The 17,468-nt window shown below is 42.7% G+C and overlaps 1 protein-coding gene across 1 annotated transcript in view; it reads left to right on the top strand.

Annotated features, from left to right (window-relative positions):
* The window catches only part of VPS13D (vacuolar protein sorting 13 homolog D), a 328,743-nt gene that overhangs the window by 152,257 nt on the left and 159,018 nt on the right, over positions 1-17,468 (top strand). Inside the window, exons 51-58 of the mRNA XM_020973579.2 lie at positions 718-848; positions 1,248-1,423; positions 4,968-5,091; positions 5,910-6,145; positions 8,001-8,109; positions 9,903-10,066; positions 10,719-10,827; positions 17,104-17,283. Of these exons, the coding sequence (XP_020829238.1) occupies positions 718-848; positions 1,248-1,423; positions 4,968-5,091; positions 5,910-6,145; positions 8,001-8,109; positions 9,903-10,066; positions 10,719-10,827; positions 17,104-17,283 (1,229 nt within the window). The remainder of the gene's footprint in view (positions 1-717; positions 849-1,247; positions 1,424-4,967; positions 5,092-5,909; positions 6,146-8,000; positions 8,110-9,902; positions 10,067-10,718; positions 10,828-17,103; positions 17,284-17,468) is intronic.

Below are 17,468 nucleotides of genomic sequence, written 5' to 3'. Positions count from 1 at the left end.
AAGTAAGTGTCTGAGATCAGATTTGAACTCAGGTCCTCCTGACTCCAAGGCCGGTGCTTTATCCACTGTGCCACCTAGCTGCCCCCGAAATTTATTATATAGGGAGGTGACCTGGTTGCACCTGCACTCTTAAGAAAATGATTTTAGTGGCTGAATGGAGGATAGATTGAGGTGGTGAGGGCCTGCACCAGGTGTGATGGTGTATCAGAAAAGACATGGAGGCATGTTAGAGAGATGTTGCAGAGATGAAGTGGCAGCATGTTGGCTATGGGGGGTGAGAGATAGTGAAGAGTCAAGGGTGATACCTACATTGTGAACCTGGGGGATTGGGAGGGTAAGTGGTGCTCTCAGCATTAATAGGGAAATTTGGAAAGGAGGAAGGTCTTGGGGGAAGATAATGAGTTCTGTTTGGAACATGTTGAGTTTAAGGTGTCTACTGGACATCCAGTTCGAGACATCTGATAGGCAGTTGGAGATGTGAATCTGGAGGTCAGCAGAGAGGTTAGGGCAGGGTAAGTAGATTTGTAATTAAATCCATGAGAACTGATGAAATCACCAAGTCAAATAGTATAGAAAGAGAAGAAAAGAGGGCCCAGGACAGAACAGAACCCTTTGAGCCATCCAGTTTTGATCACGAAGGCTGTTTGTTTTTCTTTGGTTTGGGTCAAACTCTTTTCTTTCTCTGGATCTACTAATCAGACTTGTTCTTATTTTTAGGTATTGATGTCAAAAAAGGCCGAGGTCGCTACATTGATACTTGCATGGTCAACTTTGCGCCCCGTTATCTTCTAGATAATAAATCATCTCACAAGCTAGCTTTTGCACAGAGAGAATTTGCCAAGGGGCAGGTAAGAAATTTACCTCTGAAAAGTGACTGGTACTTACTTAGTCTGATGGCTTTGGACAAGCTGGCTGTTGTTTGAGAAGCATTCATCCTAAACCCTTCTTTATGGGAACTTAGAGGCTATTATTAATGGAATGCCTGTTCCATCTGCTGTAGTCAAAACAGGTAATAGAAATGCCTTGTTCAAATATCTTTAACTGTCCATTCTAATAAATCATGACTGAACTTATTTTGGGATACCTGGAAAAAACCTGTGTCTAAACCTGTGTCTAAAACTTGTTCACGTTTAAGAATAGAAAACACCTGAGGACTCCATTTTGGGTGGAGGGGAGAGATCTAACTGTTTGAAGTTGGAAAATAACTTGGTTTGTTCACTCGACTTTAATGGGCTGCTATCTTTTAGGGAACATCGAATCCCGAAGGTTATATCTCTACCCTCCCTGGGTCCAGTGTGGTTTTCCACTGGCCCCGGAATGACTACGACCAGCTCTTATGCGTGCGGTTGATGGATGTCCCCAACTGTGTTTGGTCTGGAGGCTTTGAGGTCAACAAGAACAACTCATTCCATATCAACATGAGGTAAACATAGGGCATCCCTATTCATGCAAGACACAGTTTCCTTGGGAATGCAATAATGGAAACTGCCACTTCTCCTGCCTTGGCATGTTTGTGTTTAGTTTGGCCCTGACAGGTGTCTTTGAGACCTTTGACCTGATAGAGCTCATGCAAGTATGAGTGTATTGGTGGAAGGAGCTTAAAGGCAATGTTGGTCTTCTTCACCACAGTGAAAGAACTGCTTGTGTTCTGACGGGCTAAAAGTCCAAGGGTTAGAATTGTCAGAAGAGTGCGGAGCTCACGTGGTGAACTAATGAGTGCCTGGAGCTCGGGAAATTCTACTCACCTTTAGATGAAGAATCTGATTACCTATTTTTTATCTATTCTTACAAGTTTGTGCAAATTCTCCAGTGATTTAGTGCCATTCTCATAAGTAGTCTGGCTCCTTATTCCCAGGCTAGGCATCTTCAAGCCTGTAATAATGAAAGTAAAAAATAAAAAACCTCAGCCAATCCAGGGGAAATTTTTACAGTCTCAGTATCACCTTACTTCTATCCCATGAAACATGATCTAAAGAATTAGGGATTCTGTGATAGCACATCCAATTTGGAGCCCTAGATTCACTTTTATATACATGTATTAATAGTCAGGACTTCATTGTGTGCATTCATGGAAAGGAGCTGTAATGTGGAAAAATTAAAGTGGGGAATAACCCAAAAATTGTTTATGTTTGACATAGGAATGCATTATCTTGGTAGGGTGGTGACTTTGGGTAATATCTTCCTATTTGTGTTTTGCATCACCTTGTTGTGGGTGTTCCACTGAAGTCCATCTTCTCCTGTAAAGCTCTCCCTTGACTGCATTTACATGACTGAAATGCCACCTTTATGCAGAGACTTCCAAATCTGCATCTCCAAGTTCCAGCCTTTCCTTTTTAAAAAAATAAAGAAAATTTGATAGGGGCACTTGGAATGCTTTTCACCCACATGTGATGTTCTACATTTGTACTCCCTCATCTCTCCAATGAAGGGAGAGAAATGCATTCTCTTATTTCTTCTTTGGTGGCAGGCTTGGTTTGACATGTTTCTTGAGGTCCAGACCCTCATCTCTAATTGTCTAGACACCTCAGTTTGGCTCTCTGACCATCACCTCAAACTCAACAAGTCTAAGATTCGAATTGTGGTCTTTCTCCTTAAACCTACCCCCCGCTTCTTACTTCCTAATTTATGTGTGCGATAGCTCTGTTCACCCAGCCTCCCATCTTCAAATCCTTGGGATTATCTCTGTCGCTTTCCTCTCCTTACATTTTATAGTCGATCGGTTACCAATTCTTTCAGTAAACATTAGGTGTCCATTGTGTACAAGATGCCATGGTAGCCTCTGATGATGGCTGCCCTTGCCCTCAAGGAACATGGCTTCTCTCTGGGCTGGGAGGAGCAACTCGTACACAGAAAAGTAAATGTCAAACCTGTGTAAAGAAGTGCTTTCCTGGGAGGTGGGCACTGACAGTTTGCAGGGATCGGGAAATGTTTCCTGGAGGCGGTGACATTTTAAGGTGAGCGTTGGAGGAAGCTCGGGATTCTGGGAGGGCAGAGGAGAGGAAGGTGGCCCTTGCAGGTGTGGGAGTCCCAATGAAGATGGGAGTGGGATGGGAGTGCTGGTGTGGAGAAGAGCAAGGAGGCCAGTTTGTTTGGAACATAGAGAGTGTTGTGGATCCGAGTAATGAGCAACGAGCCTGGAAAGGCTGGCCCAGCACCATCCCCAAAGACGAGGAAACCAACCAAGAGGGGTTGGTAGTTTGTCCTAGAGACGACGGGAAGCACCTGGGGGCCTCTGGAGCAGAGAGCCGGGGTGGTCAGACTTGTGCTTTGGGAATGTCCATTTGACAACTTGTAGGGAGGATGGATTAGAGTGGGGAGAGACAAGATGCAGATCAATTAGCACTTACCCGAGTGACAGGTAGTGAAGGCTTGTACTGGGGTCATGGCCAAGTGGTGGCGCCGTGCGTAGAGACGGGTGAACCTGACTTCAAATCCAGCCTGAGATACTGATTAACTGTGTGAGCCTGGGCAAGTCATTTCACCCCCATTTGCCTCAGTTTCCTCAACTGTAAAATGGGTATAATAATAGCACCTACCTGGCAGCGTTGTTGTAAGGATCCAATGAAATGATATTTGTAAAAGTTCTTAGAGCAGTGGCTGGCACAAAGTAGGTGCTATTTATGCTTAGTACTTTAACCCTTACCTCCCTCCCCCATGTGAATGGAAAGGAGGTAACAGATGCACGAGATTGTGGAGGTAGAACTGAGACTGATTGTGTATGAGGGGGAGAGGGAGAGGGAAGAGGTGAAGGTGACTCTGAGGTTGCTGACCTGGCTGACCAGATGGCTCGTTGTTACTGAAGTGGGAAAGTTGGGAAGAAGGCAGGGGTTTTTTGAAAGATAATTGAATTTTCTTTTGGATTCATTAAGTTCAAAATGCCTCTGGCACATCCAGGACAAGGCATCCAATGGGCAGTTGACGATGTGGGGCTGGAGTTAAGGAAAGAGAGGAAGACCCTATATAGAGATCTGGGAGTCATTAGATAGAGATAATAGTTGAACCAGTGGGAGCTTATGAGATTGGGAGACAGACAGAGATAGATTCAGGGAGAAAAGAGTGTTTAAGTGTCAAGGAAGAGGGGGTGGTCAACAGTCTCAAATGTTTCAAGAGGTCAGGAAGGATGAGGAACAAGAAAAAGTTGTTGGATTAATCAGTTGAAATTATTGGTACTTTTGGAGAAGACAATTTTGGTTGAGTGATGAAGTTGGAATTCAGATTTATAAAAGGTTCAAAAATGATTGGGTGATTAGAAAATGCAGATAACATTTTCTGGAAGTTTGGCTGTCCAGGGGAGGATGAACTAAAGGAGGATACTTTGAGGGGTTGGTAGGACTAAGTCAAGGTTTTTTAAGGATGCAGGAATCTGGCCATGTTTGTGAGCATTAGGGAAGGAGGTGGAAAAAAAAAGGAAAGATAGTATGTGGGTGATAGGGAAGGATTAAAGGGGCAGGCTCTGAAAGGAAGTGGAAGGGAGTAAGACCAGGGTCCCTGTGTTGTCTCACGGTTATCTGGATTGGCTCTGGTCTAAAAGCCAGCCTGGACAGTGCACAGCATGGGTGCTTGATCATGTCTGTGGTCTGTGGAGTGAACACAGCAGTGAGTTTCATTCCCCAAGTACATGCAGGCTGATGACAAAGGAAGCAGCCCATTAGTGTAAGCTGAGAACAAGAAGCCAACTTGGAATTAAAAAAAAAATTTATTTTGGATATGCCATATACAGGCAACTGAAAGTTTACTTGTATACAAATGTAGTATCACCTGTGAGATTTTTTAATGTTCTTATGCATCCCATCTTCTTATGTGGATTAATCTACCTAGCATGTATTGGGCTGTGCACAGGCACCCTGTGGGTGCTCATTGTTTTTGGCCATCTGATAATATTGACATGATCACACCAATCGAAAATCAGGCTATAGCCTCTGCTCTTTCCATGTTATGAATTCTGTTTTGTTTGCCTTTTTCTGCAGAGATAACCTGGGCAAAAGCTTCTTCCTTCGAGTGGAAATTACTCTCCGAGGAGCCACATACAGAATTTCATTCAGTGACACTGATCAGTTACCTCCTCCTTTCCGAATTGACAACTTTTCCAAGGTATCAAGTCTTAATTCAGTGGGGACCCCGTTCAGGACCACACCGACTGTTTTGTAGAAGGAAGGTTGGGGTATTTTCTGTCCCTAAAAGAATGGTTGGAAGCATTTTATCTTTGGAAGAATGAGAAATATGAATCCTTTTACCCTTTAGTACACCTAGCATCCTTCATATTGCTGGAAAGCAATAACATTAATTAAAATTAATTACTGATGAATGCCCTGGGAACAGACTAGACGTGCTCAGCCTAGGTAGGACTCTGTAGCTTACCAAGAGTTTTTTTGACTATAACAATTGGCATTCCTGAGTCTGTAGGCCTTCTTCCACTGAGTTGCAGGCTCTTAGAGTTCCATGTAGCCAGGGAGAAAGAGACTCAGAATTAGTCCAGCCCAGCAGCCCAGGAATGGGTAACTCTGCTGTAGGTTTGTAACCAGGCATCCAAAGAAAGCCAAATGAAAATGAAGCAATCTTATTTTAAGTAGTTTCTGTGAATAACAAACACTTTCATTCCAAAACCTTTACTCTTCTTTTCAGGTATTTCACAGCAGGGGGAAAATTGCCATAGAATATAGACTGCTGTCCTTAGGAATCTGTCGGTGTGAAGTCTCTATGTTGCCTGCCAAGTCCCCCATCCCAGCATCTGTGGTCCCTTTAGCTGAAGTATTCTCAGGTTTTAAAAGGGAGGGTCTGAACTTCTATATATAATCAACAGGCAGAAAGGAACGGGAATGTAAACCAGCTCCCCAGCAAAGCACTGATTCACCACCTGATGTCACCACTTTGAATGAAAGTGCTCTTTGTCTTCTGTGCCGTTACTGTAGGTCCCAGTTGTCTTTACTCAGCATGGTGTGGCTGAGCCCAGGCTCCGAACTGAAGTGAAGCCCATGACCTCATTGGATTATGCGTGGGATGAGCCCATCCTGCCTCCTTTCATCACATTAACTGTTAAAGGAGCCGGCTCCTCAGAGATCAGCTGCAACATGAATGATTTCCAGGACAACTGGCAGCTTTATTATGAAAACTTCATCTACATAGCTGCTACATATACGTTCTCAGGGTAATCCCTCCTCACTCTTCTTGCAAACAAAAAGATCTGATTATTAGCTGGCATTGCATCTTAAACTGTTTCTCTAGTGACAGAACAAATTCTGGTCAGTTGTCATCATAAACTCCTGGGCTAAACTCTTGGGAGTTCATTTAATCTAGTCCCTTACTTTGGGCCAGTGCCAAACATTATCCAAATTGAATAGAATATTCTCTTTCAAAATAACCTCCCTCCGTGACCTTTTAACAACCTTTACTGTAAGGTTATATATTCCTTATGTCAACTCTAAATCCTTGCTGCCGTTTTAAAGCCTCTTCCTTTTTGTTCATTCTTCATTGCAAAACGGCTTTCATCCTTACGCTCCAGTGACACCCACTGATGATACTAGGTGAGGCTAACGTTTGTGTATTATGCCAGGACTTTCCTGAATTTATGTAGAATAGTTGAGGCTGCTAGTAGTGCTAAATTCTCCATCAAAACCCTTCAGATTGGAATATCTGTCATCATCTAGCTGTAGAAATTGTGAAAAACAGCTACATATTGGAGGTTAGCTTCAAATAAGGATTGGCAAGTTGATCATTCTAACACTGATATTTTTGTTTGGAGACAAGAAAAGTCTGTAAAAATGTGTTGAGTATTTTTTCTTCTATGTAGTCATTCTCAGCAATCATAAGTACAGCTTGCTCTTTCCATGTTGATGTTGTCAGAGCAAATGCCAATTGGGGTTTCTCTGGCCAAAGAGGGGCCATAGCCAAATATTTAGCATTACAAATATACCTGTATGTTGGTGTGGTTTTTTTTTATTTGGGGATTGCTTTTTGGACCTCTTATTAATTAATAAGGTCCCAGTCTATAACAGATTGTTTAGAATGACTTCATCCTCCTGCAAGGGGTGACTGGCCATCAGTATGTGGTACTTAACATACCTGGGGGCCACATAGAAGTTCCCTCAGGGGCCTGGATCCTAAAGGCCCTTCTTTTCTGGTGTTGGTAATGCTGACTGTTTACCTTGCCGTGGTCCTATGCACAAATGGTAGGACATGTTTAGCTTTTCAAAGTCTGTAATAGAAAATATTCCAATAGTAGCTTTCCTCTTAAATTATATCAACCCTGTAGTTCCCAAGTCTGGCCCTTAGTAGTTCTCTGAGTTATGTAAGTTGAGAGAACTGCAGGGGGTTAATAGGAGAAGATCCTTGGGGGATTGTATGACTCAATGATTGAATCTCCTTTTGAGGTTTCCCCACATCTTCAGAGTAACTAATGGAAGGGGGCAGGACTGAATCTTTTCCTCCAGGTTACTTACCTGACAAATTTCTTTGTGGTATTGGAGCTTAGGAATATACTCAGCTCATTGAAACTTCATCTAAGACACTGAAAAGCCCAGGTTCTGGCATTCCCCTGAAAGCTTAGGATCTTGAATCCCCAGGGAAGTCAAATAAGCAAGAGTTAATCTCTGCCTTATTCATCGGTAAGCCTTCAGTGCCTGGTTCCCATCAAGCTGCCCTCCTGGCTCCCTTATTCCTGATTTCTGCCACTCAGAGAAGCAAGAGACAGGAATCTGGCAAAAGCCTTGGGAGGAAGGTCTTCCTCCATAGTTTTCTTATCATCTATTGTCCAGTAAGCATTTTATACCTAAGAAAAAGTCATTGAAATTGTTGTAGAATGGAAAACATAGTATTATAACCTGCTTCACTGTATTCTACATACTACATATGAAGTGATTCTTTGAACCGGACAGAAATCTAGTCTGTTTGCTAACCATGACAAAGTTTTTTTCCTTTCTGCTCCATTTCTTACTTATTCTTTAGTAAAAACGATTGGGCTCTCATTTTCACTGAATTTATGTGGGATTTTCTTGAAATTCCAGGTTGCAGGAGGGAACTGGAAGGCCTGTGGCTTCCAACAAGGCTGTTACTTGTGGAGAGCTTGTCCTAGACGTCTTAGCCAAAACACAGAGAGTTATATTAAAGAAAAAGGTAAGAAGTTGTGCTTTCATTGGGCTTTGTGAAGCCCCTTGGAGGGCTCCCTACTACATGTGTCCCTGGCATCTCTAATGGAAATTTAGAGGTTTCTTTCTGCAGGACTAGTTCCATCAAGTTGATGTAACAGTCGGACATACTGTGTGTCAGATTGTTGTTTTTGATCCAGACTTGTGGTTTCATCTGGTTCGGAAACTTCAGGTGAGGGAATTTTCTCTGCCATTGTAGATTTGCAATGATTCTCTGGTTTATAATCTTAGGGAGCGACCTGGGAATTGAAAGGTTGAGTTATTTGTGCAGGGGCACCCAACCAGTGTGTGTCAGAGATGGGACTTGAGCCTCTCTGTCCACTTTGTCATGTTGCTTCCCTGCTTCTTCAGGCATATTGTGAGTTAAATATGCTTTGATGGACTGGTATGGGAACTTCACCCCTATAACATTGCTTCTTGAAGAAAAATTAATTTAGAATTCTAAGGAGCCAACATAGATTTTAAGTTGGGGACCTGGCTGTAAGGTAAACTTCAACTCTTGTAAATGGCTTGGCAGTGAGGTTAATTACACTCCCTGGCTAAGTGAGAGTTATCATATGTATCCTACATGGATTGTGGATTTTCAAGGTATTAAAGTACATGGTGTCAAAATAGAAATGGATTCGCAGATTGATTTAGAAAATCACAAAATGACATTGTGTCTGTTGTATTTTAATTTATTTTGTTCAATATTTCCCAGTTACATTTAATCTGGTTTGGGCTGCAAGTTTGACACTTCTAAAATTCACTAAACAAACTTATATTAAACTTAATTGAATCAGGAGACACTCGATCTTTTAGGGACTCTTGTTTCAAACTGCAGTTATGGTGTGAAACTGTAAATGTAAAAGGCTTATGGTTACAGAGCTAGAGGGGAAGGCACCTCAGAGGTCTTCTAGGCTCACTATCTCTTTTAACATATGAGGAGACTGAGGATTAGAAATGATTTATCCAAGGTCCTACAGTGAGTAGAGGACTTGAACTCAGTTCTTGTGATTGCAAGTTCCACTACACTGTGCTGAGACCTGGTGAGATCTGCACTAACAAGAAGATATACCTCAGAGGTAGTGTTGTTTTGCTTTCCTTTTTAAAGAATAACCCTCATCTCATTTTGTTTACTTGTAATTTAGCTCTCTTGTCATTGAAGCAGAATGAGGGCTGTTTTTTAAAATGCTGGTTATTTGAGTTTTTGGATTCATTTGAATTTCAGATAAGTTAGCTTCCTGAGTTAAGTTCTGTAGCTGGAATGTCATTCCTTCTCACCTCTGCTTCATAGAATTCCAGGCTTCCTTCAGAGCCCACTTCTGGAAGTTTTTCTTCATCCCCCCCCAAGTGTTAGTGCCTTCCCCCAGGTGAAATCACTTCATATATGTTTTGTATGTTCTTCCCTGTGTAATTGTGTCCTCCCGATAGAGTGTAAGTTCCTTGAGGACAGGGACTTTTTGTCTGTCTCCCCACAGTCTAGCGTAGAGCCTGGCAAATGGACGATGCTCAATAAAATACTAGTTGAGTTGAGTTGAATTAGAACTTAGCATATATTCCTGCTTTTTTTCTATCCCAAGTACCATCATGTAACTAATGAGAAAATGAGAAGGACGAAAGGATACATAAAATGGAGATATTTCCTCATCCTCTTCTTATTACAACATGAGTTAAGGCAGACTGCCCCCTGAAGCCCTGCAGCTCTTCCAGCTTCCGCTGATGAGACAGTCCCAAAGTCACACAATCGCCATTTTGTTTTTTCCTCTGTGCACACTCTAGGAACCAGGAAAGCGGTCTCAGCTGTGGAGGATGACAGGGACTGGCATGTTGGTCCACGAAGGCTCTTCAGTTCCTCATAACCCCAATAAGCCTGCAGCTTCCCGATCCGTCGAAGGGTCTGCCATTCTAGATATCGCTGGTCTTGCTGCTGTTACAGACAACAGGTCATTAGCAAGGCAGTTTGGGGTCAATACTCATAGCTGACAAATTCAGGTTGAGACCAACTGTGCAGTTTGAAAATTAAGATTGCAATAAATTGTTAACAATAAAACATGAGCAAATATTTTTCTAATTTGTGAATTCTTTGGAAAGGATCATTTAACTTTGAGTAAGCCTGTGCCTATGTTTTCCCATCGGTAAAACTGGTGCTTTTATTTATTTAAGGTGTATGTCCCACCTACTTGCAGGAAGACCTTAGGCAATTTGCAACAACTAAAGTATGACACAAAATGAGGCATTTGGGGGTAAAATAGAACAGAGACCATCTAAAGGAAGCTGAAATAGGTATGATAGATATCCCTTGCTGTGTTTCACAGAAATTTCTTTGTAAGAAATATAATAATATGTATTAATGTTTATTATTATTTCTTATAGTATACATTTTCCAAATTAATACTTGAATGCCCATCTTTTATTATTTTCCATTTTACTTTATGCCCATTTTTTTCCACCTTTAAGAAATATTTAGCTTTAGCCCCAGACAGTCAGGCATTTCATTAGATTTTAAGAGTAGAAGGTATTGCAAGGGAATAGAGAACCAAGAAGCTCATCTCTGTGTTAGCAGAAACAAAGACTTGTCATTTTCTCTCCCCGTAGGTACGAGCCTCTGATGCTGAGAAAGCCTGATCGTCGACGCAGTACGACCCAGACGTGGAGTTTCCGAGAAGGAAAGCTGACTTGTGGCTTGCACGGGCTTGTGGTACAGGTCAGTACTGTCTGAAGCTTGAGGCTGCACAGTGCCCAAGCCCTGCTTGAAGAGGAGTCAGCCAGCAGCCCAGAAGTGATTCAACTGAGCTAGGTTTACTCTAAGTAATGAAGAGTCCAGAGTAAATGGAGACCTTTTGTAGCGACTGGAAGGCATATGAGGCACAATTCTGTGAAGTTTTAATGAGAACCTTTCAGAACTGTGCCTGCTCTCCAGTCGGCTTGGCTTTCCTGTTTATCCTCTGCTCCTGTGTTCTCTAAGGCATTTCCAGCGGATGTCAAAGTGCGGATTACGTGGTTGTTGGGGCACATCCCTTTGTTTGTTGTACGCTGAGTCAGAATCACGACAGTTGTCCAGAGTAGACATTTCCAGGCAGACCTATTGCATATTCAGGACTGTCGCCTGTAATCAAAGGCTTTCTACAGTCTCTTTTCAGTCAACCATTCTCACATATTTTGCCTTACTTCCTCTCACTGTGTCCTCTGACCAGTATGAACTACTGTGATATTCCCAGATATGGCCTGCCCTTCCCCACCCCTACCTGCTTTGGCTCACCTCTGTCTGCTAAAGTCCCTCCTTTCAATACCAAACTGAGCTGCCGCTTCTTTCACGACACCTTCCCTGACAGCACCGGGTGGAAGGGATTTTTCTTACCCAGATGTCCCTGAGCATTTTACCCTGGCCTCTCCTTTGTACTTCTTTCTCTCTTGACTATATCATAGCGATTTGTGTATGTGGATTGCTGCCCTTTTAGGCAATGAGCTCTTTGAGTATGGGGTCCGTGTGTCATCTTTGTGTCTTTAAAAATGGAGAGTTCAGTAGATTTACAAAGACAGAGCTTCTCGGCTCTTACTTCTTTTTTGTTTTCTCTACTTTGAATGGGAAAAGACCCAAAGTTGGACTTCAGGACACAGGATAGTTGGGAATTGGTACTCAGAATAACCCAAAAGGATAAAGCACAGATAGCTGTCCTTGATAAGTTGGTTCATGTGATCGTTGTCTGTTAGCGAGAATTGAAAGACTATGGAAAATGGCAGAAGTACCCCAGACTGGAAAGGGCAGCTGGGTGGTGCTGTAGTGCACAGAACACTGGGCCTGGAGTCAGGAAGACTCATCTTCCTGAGTTCAAATCAAGCCTTAGACATTTACTAGCTGTGTGACCCCGGGCAAGTCACTTCACCCTGTTTGCCTCAGTTTCCTCTTCGATAAAATGAGCTAGAGAAAGAAATGGCAAACCACTCCAGTATCTTTGCCAAGAAAAAGCCAAAGAGGGTCACAAAGAATATGACTGAACAAACCACAGGATTGGGGAAAGGCAAATGCCTCAATTTTCCAGAAAGAAAATGCAATGGATTCAGTAGACTATAGTCCTATGAGCTTGACTTGGAATCCTGGTTAAAATCTTCAGAATACTAAAGAGGTGGTTAGCAAGCATATCTAGAAAAGGAAGTGGTCATCACAAAGAATCGTGGTGGTTCTAGCAATAACAAGCCCTGTAAAACTTTCTGTATTCCCCTGTCTGACAAGATTATGAGACTAATTGGAGAGGGGGATGTTGTAGATCTGTAGTTTGCCTCAGTTTTGTGGTTTTTTGTTTAAGGCATTGGGGTTAAGTGACTTGCCCAGGGTCACACAGCTAGTAAGTGTCATGTGTTTGGTCTGAAGTCAGATTTGAACTCAGGTCCTCCTGACTTCAGGGCCGGTGCTCTATCCACTGCACCACCTAGCTTCCCCAGTTTGCCTCAGTTTTAGCAGAGCACTTGATCAAGTCCTGCGTGCTCTTCTTATGAAAAAGATGTCAGGATATGGACTGAGCAGCAGGACAGTTCAGAACTGGCTGAATGGTCAGAGCTAAAGTGTCATCCTTTGTGTTTTGGTCTCTCTTTGGATCCCTAGACCTTGGCTCTGTGCCTGGCGCCTAGGAAGTGCTGATCGATGCTTCTTAATTGACTGACTTGGATACCAGCTGATTGAATCTCCAGTTTGTCACTGATTGAGTCACCAGTTGTCACTGGTCCTCTACTGCTGAACATTTTATCAGTGACTTGGAAAAAGACATATTAGTTAAATTTGTAGGCGACAAGAAGCTGGGAAGGATCGCAAGTATACTGGATGACAGAGCCAGGTTCCCCAAAGATTTTTACAAGCTAGAGCATGAGACAGAATCTAATAAATTAAAATTAAGTGTGTATAAGTGATACCTTAGAGTTGGGATTAAATAATACACTTCATAAATAAATGGTGGTCTATTTTTTTTTTTTTTTGCTGAGGGCAGTTGGGGTTAAGTGACTTGCCGAGAGTCACACAGCTAGTGAGTGTCAAGTGTCTGAGGTCAGATTTGAACTCAGGTCCCAGATCCTCCTGACTCTAGGGCTGGTTCTCTATCGACTAAATAAATGGTGATCTAGACATAACTGGCCAGTAGTTCAGCTGGAAACTCTGGGGGTTTTAGTGGCCTACGAGCTTAATAGGAGTCAGCAGTATTGTATGAAATCAAGAAAACTAATGCAACCTTAGGCTCCCTTAAGAGGGGTACAGTGTCCACAGTTAATGAGATGAGAATCCCAGTGGCCTGGATCAACCACATTTGGAGTATTGTGTCCAATGCAGGGCCCATGAGTACTGCGATTTAAGGAAGATAAAGTCAAGAGCTTCCAAAGGAAGACAACCAGAACCTCAAGGGAGCATGAGTTTATCATGCTATCGAAGGACCAGTTCAGAGAATAGGGAATCATTAGGGTACTAGAAGTCCTGGGAAGTTGGGGGTCAACATATTTAGCTGTCTTAAAGTACTTGAAGGGCTGTTAAGTCAAAGTAGGATTAGACATTTTCTGCCTGGCCCCAAAAGGCAGAGTCAGAAGTGGTAGTTGATAGTTGCAGAGACAAATTTAAGACGATGGGAGGGGAAAAGTTTTGAGAAGTAGAGCTCTCCCAAAGTGGCTTCGGGAGGCAATATAGTTGTCCCTCACTGGAGGTGGCCAGCCAAGTGGCCACTTGGTGGGTATGTTGGAGAGGAGATCTTGGGGAGCAAGAATCTTGGATTAGATGGCAGACTGAAGTTCCTTCCAACTCTGAGGTTTTGTGATTGGGAGCATTCATGTTGTGTTTTTCTTAGGTGGAAACCAAGTTGTTCTTCCATGTGATAAATTGACTTTTATAGCAAAATGTGCTCTGGGGCTGATATCAAGGTGGTTGTGTTCCGGCAGACAGAGCAACCCCAGAGTACTATTGAGTAAAATTGTACTCTATTCCTATTGCCCTGAGCTCTTTGGATCAAAGACAAGCTCCCTGCCATATGAAGCATACATCTGGAACAGATTTGTGATTTTTCAATTAGCATTACAATTCATCCTTTCTGAGGCAAAGAGGCCTTGTTAGACTCAGTGAGTTCTGTGTCTGATCCACCTTTTATTTCTGATGTGTTTCTAAAATCCTCATAATCCTCTGGGTACATATTCTTCTTCTCTGCCCCCCGCCCCCCTACGTAAATCGTTCTATAGTGGGTTTTTTAAATTTTATTTAAAAGGAAAAATTCCACAAGTTTGTCATTTTTATATCTGAATAATTCTGTAGTAAAATATTCAACAAAGTAGAGAACTTGTTTTGTTTGGGAAATAAGCTTGTTTTAATCAAGTTGTTCTGAACAATACATTACCTGAAAAGGTTAAAACAATTTCTGAAAATATCCTTGTAAGGAAGTATATGCACTTTCTTTTTAAACCTTCACCAGTCATAAAAGCACTCTCCATGCTGAAACCTGCCCTACAGATTAACAACTGAAAGGTTTTTTTTTTCTTTACTCACTTTTTGAACTCTGGTTTGATGAATTAACAAAGCAAATATGGAATCCCTTCTCCACCCTCTTGTCTGGCTTGTCTGTGCCCTGGTTTATGGAAGTGATATAGCTTCAGTTTAGGCTGCATTTGGGGCTTATTTTGCCATAATATCCTGGACCTCCTGGGCTCTTAATGATATTTTCCCCCTATACCTTGTTTTAGAAAAGGCCTGTCCTCAAAGTATTCTGGTATGTATCTCTAGGCTTTAGGATACTTATACATTCCTGTTTGGAGAGTTTTTCTGCTCTGGAATTTGCCTCTTGTTGGAAGGATAAGTAGTAGGCAGTGGTAGCCTGCTGTGCTTTTCTAATAAGTTTCAGTTGTTTTTTAGACTCCTTGAGATGATAATTTAAAGAAAAAGGGCCTGGGCTGTATTTTAGCTCTTCTTATGACTAGTGTATTCCCAGGTCTTCCTCTGACACCTCCTCATGTCATGGTAGAGGCCCTGTCAGTGGAGCACAAAGGCCTGCTCATCCACGTTGGAAGAGGCTCCTTCATGACAGTTTCTCTAGTAGGTCATAAATTATTTTGGTCACAGCAGCTGATGATGAAAGGCATTGATTACGGTAGAGAGAAGAATGTGTTCTGTGATGGTGGAGGGAGTCACCACATTGGTAAAAACATGGATCCTTGGAGCAGTGAATAAATGTTGAGTGTGTGACATTGAGTGATTAACTAAAGAAAGCTGAGTAAAGCAATGTAGATAAAACATTTGTGGGAACAGTCTAAGATCCAAGCATGCTCTCCCCAGAACTTACTGTGTAACTCAGCTTTGTGTGTCTTTGAAGTGATCTAAGAATGCACTTTGTAGACAGCTTTGTTTACGTGTTTATAGTGAAGGTCTTTTGTGATGAAGCAAAATGTGTTAATAAGTTAATCTTTTTAAGCTAAAAAAAAGGAACACTAATTCACAAGCTTAAGCTTTACAGATGAAAACTAGACCTTCTGAACCTTAGGAAGGAGAAGACAATCCTGAATGGGCTTACAAAGGAGAGAAAAGCTAGAGGCATCCCCGAGAATGAAATCCGCATGGAAATGGGGGGTCGGGGGAATTGCCTGGATAAGAATGAAAGGTAACTCTTGCTAGACAAGAATTTAAGCAGGGTAAGGGCTTTTTCATCAGAGACAATGTCCTTTGAATAAGGGTTGCTGGGGGAGAAGTTATTGAGATAGTGCTCTTCCTGTCTGTTGTGGAAGTAGCCTTGAGATAGTCATGAAAGCTGGTCAGGTTAAGGTCCGTGGAAGGCCCCAAGGTGCTTGCAAGGAGGCAGGAGTTGTGGCGGCGAAAATGTCCTTGAGCCAGGTACTGACTGACTTTATTGCAGAGGAGAAAGAGGGACCCGGAGCTTCAGAGATCAAGCAGCAGGATAGAAGAGAATGAAATCTGAAGGAGGCAAGGTGGTTGCTGAGTGGCTTAATTCAACAAATTGAATTCAGTAAACATTTATTAAGCACTAGGCGCTATGCTAAGTGCTGGAATGCTAGTAGGAGGAGTTCGGAAAGTGATAGTGAGACAAGCCAACTTCTCTTGTCTTTGAGTGTCCAGGGTGGAAAAACAGGGATGGCCTACCTTGGAGAGGTGGTGTCTCCAAGAGAAAGCTAGGCTTCAGGAAGATCAAAGAAACATGAGGTCTGGGAAGGTTATTAATAATAGAGGAGAACTCCAGGGGAAAGAGGAGAGTGGGACTTGGGTGGGCTGTGGCTGAGCTAGATACGGATGAATGAGGAAAGCCGAGACATCAGGGAAAGACATTTTTGCCTGGCATAAGGTGTTTTTGAGACACAGGAAGTTGGGGTTGTTAGCCATAGTTCATGGAAAGGACTGAGCCCAGTGAAGATAAATTGGCTCCAAGGTTCTAATTAGAATGATGTGTGAGGTCCTCTGTGGATCCTAAGTGGGAGAGAGGGTGGCGTGGGGTCAAGGATAGAGTGTCAGGACTCACAACTGCTATTACTTGAGTAATCAGTCTAGGTGGCACACTCTTGGGTACTCAGGAGAACAAGGGAGCTCTGTCCTTGCCCTCTTAACATTTTACTTTGGGAAAGAAAAAAAAAAGATTTTACTTTGGAAGGGGTAAGAGGATATAGCAGCTGGTGCATACCATCTTGGCCACTGATCCCAGACATCTGTGTAGCATAGGTCCCTACTCTGGGTGCCCAAATGGGAAGGTGGCCCTGGAAGAGGAGCATGATGTCCACATGGAACCCTGGAGAAGCCAAAGCCCAGGGTCCAGCAAAGAAGTAAGGCCCAGGGTGGCTACATTCTTCAGGGGGAGAGCTGGGGAAGGGCCACAGTGTCTTCCTCATGCCTGTATGTCAGCGCCTGAGGCAAAGCCTTGCTTACTTGGTGCTACTTCGGGCTCTGTTCTTCATGTGACACATGACATTGTTGGTGTCCCAGGGTTGGTACCCTGACTCTCTTTATTTTGTCATCCTCTAGGCAAAAGGAGGACTCTCTGGTTTATATGATGGCGCAGAAGTTGTTCTTGGTCCTGATACTTCTCTGGAGCTTCTGGGACCAGTTCCACCTGAGCAACAATTCATTGATCACAAAATGAGGCCTGGATCTGGAATATTAGCTGTTAAAGTTATTCCAGATGGACCAACTCGAGTACTCCAGGTGACAGTCTATCACATGGTCCTGACAAACTCAATGTGTTTCTTCCTTTTTAAAAGGAATGTTTAGCTTGCTTTGGTTCAGTCCAACCACTGGGACCCCTAGTGGGTTGTAACTTCTGATGTTACCTTTTTACACAGTGCTCTACACGATTCAATTTTGACCACCTTTTACATATAATTATTTAG

This window comes from Phascolarctos cinereus, unplaced genomic scaffold, assembly GCF_003287225.1.
Source record: "Phascolarctos cinereus isolate Bilbo 61053 unplaced genomic scaffold, phaCin_HiC Scaffold_726;HRSCAF=1367, whole genome shotgun sequence".
In the NCBI taxonomy this organism is placed as follows: Eukaryota; Metazoa; Chordata; class Mammalia; order Diprotodontia; family Phascolarctidae; genus Phascolarctos; species Phascolarctos cinereus.
This window is presented reverse-complemented; position numbering and strand designations above follow the sequence as displayed.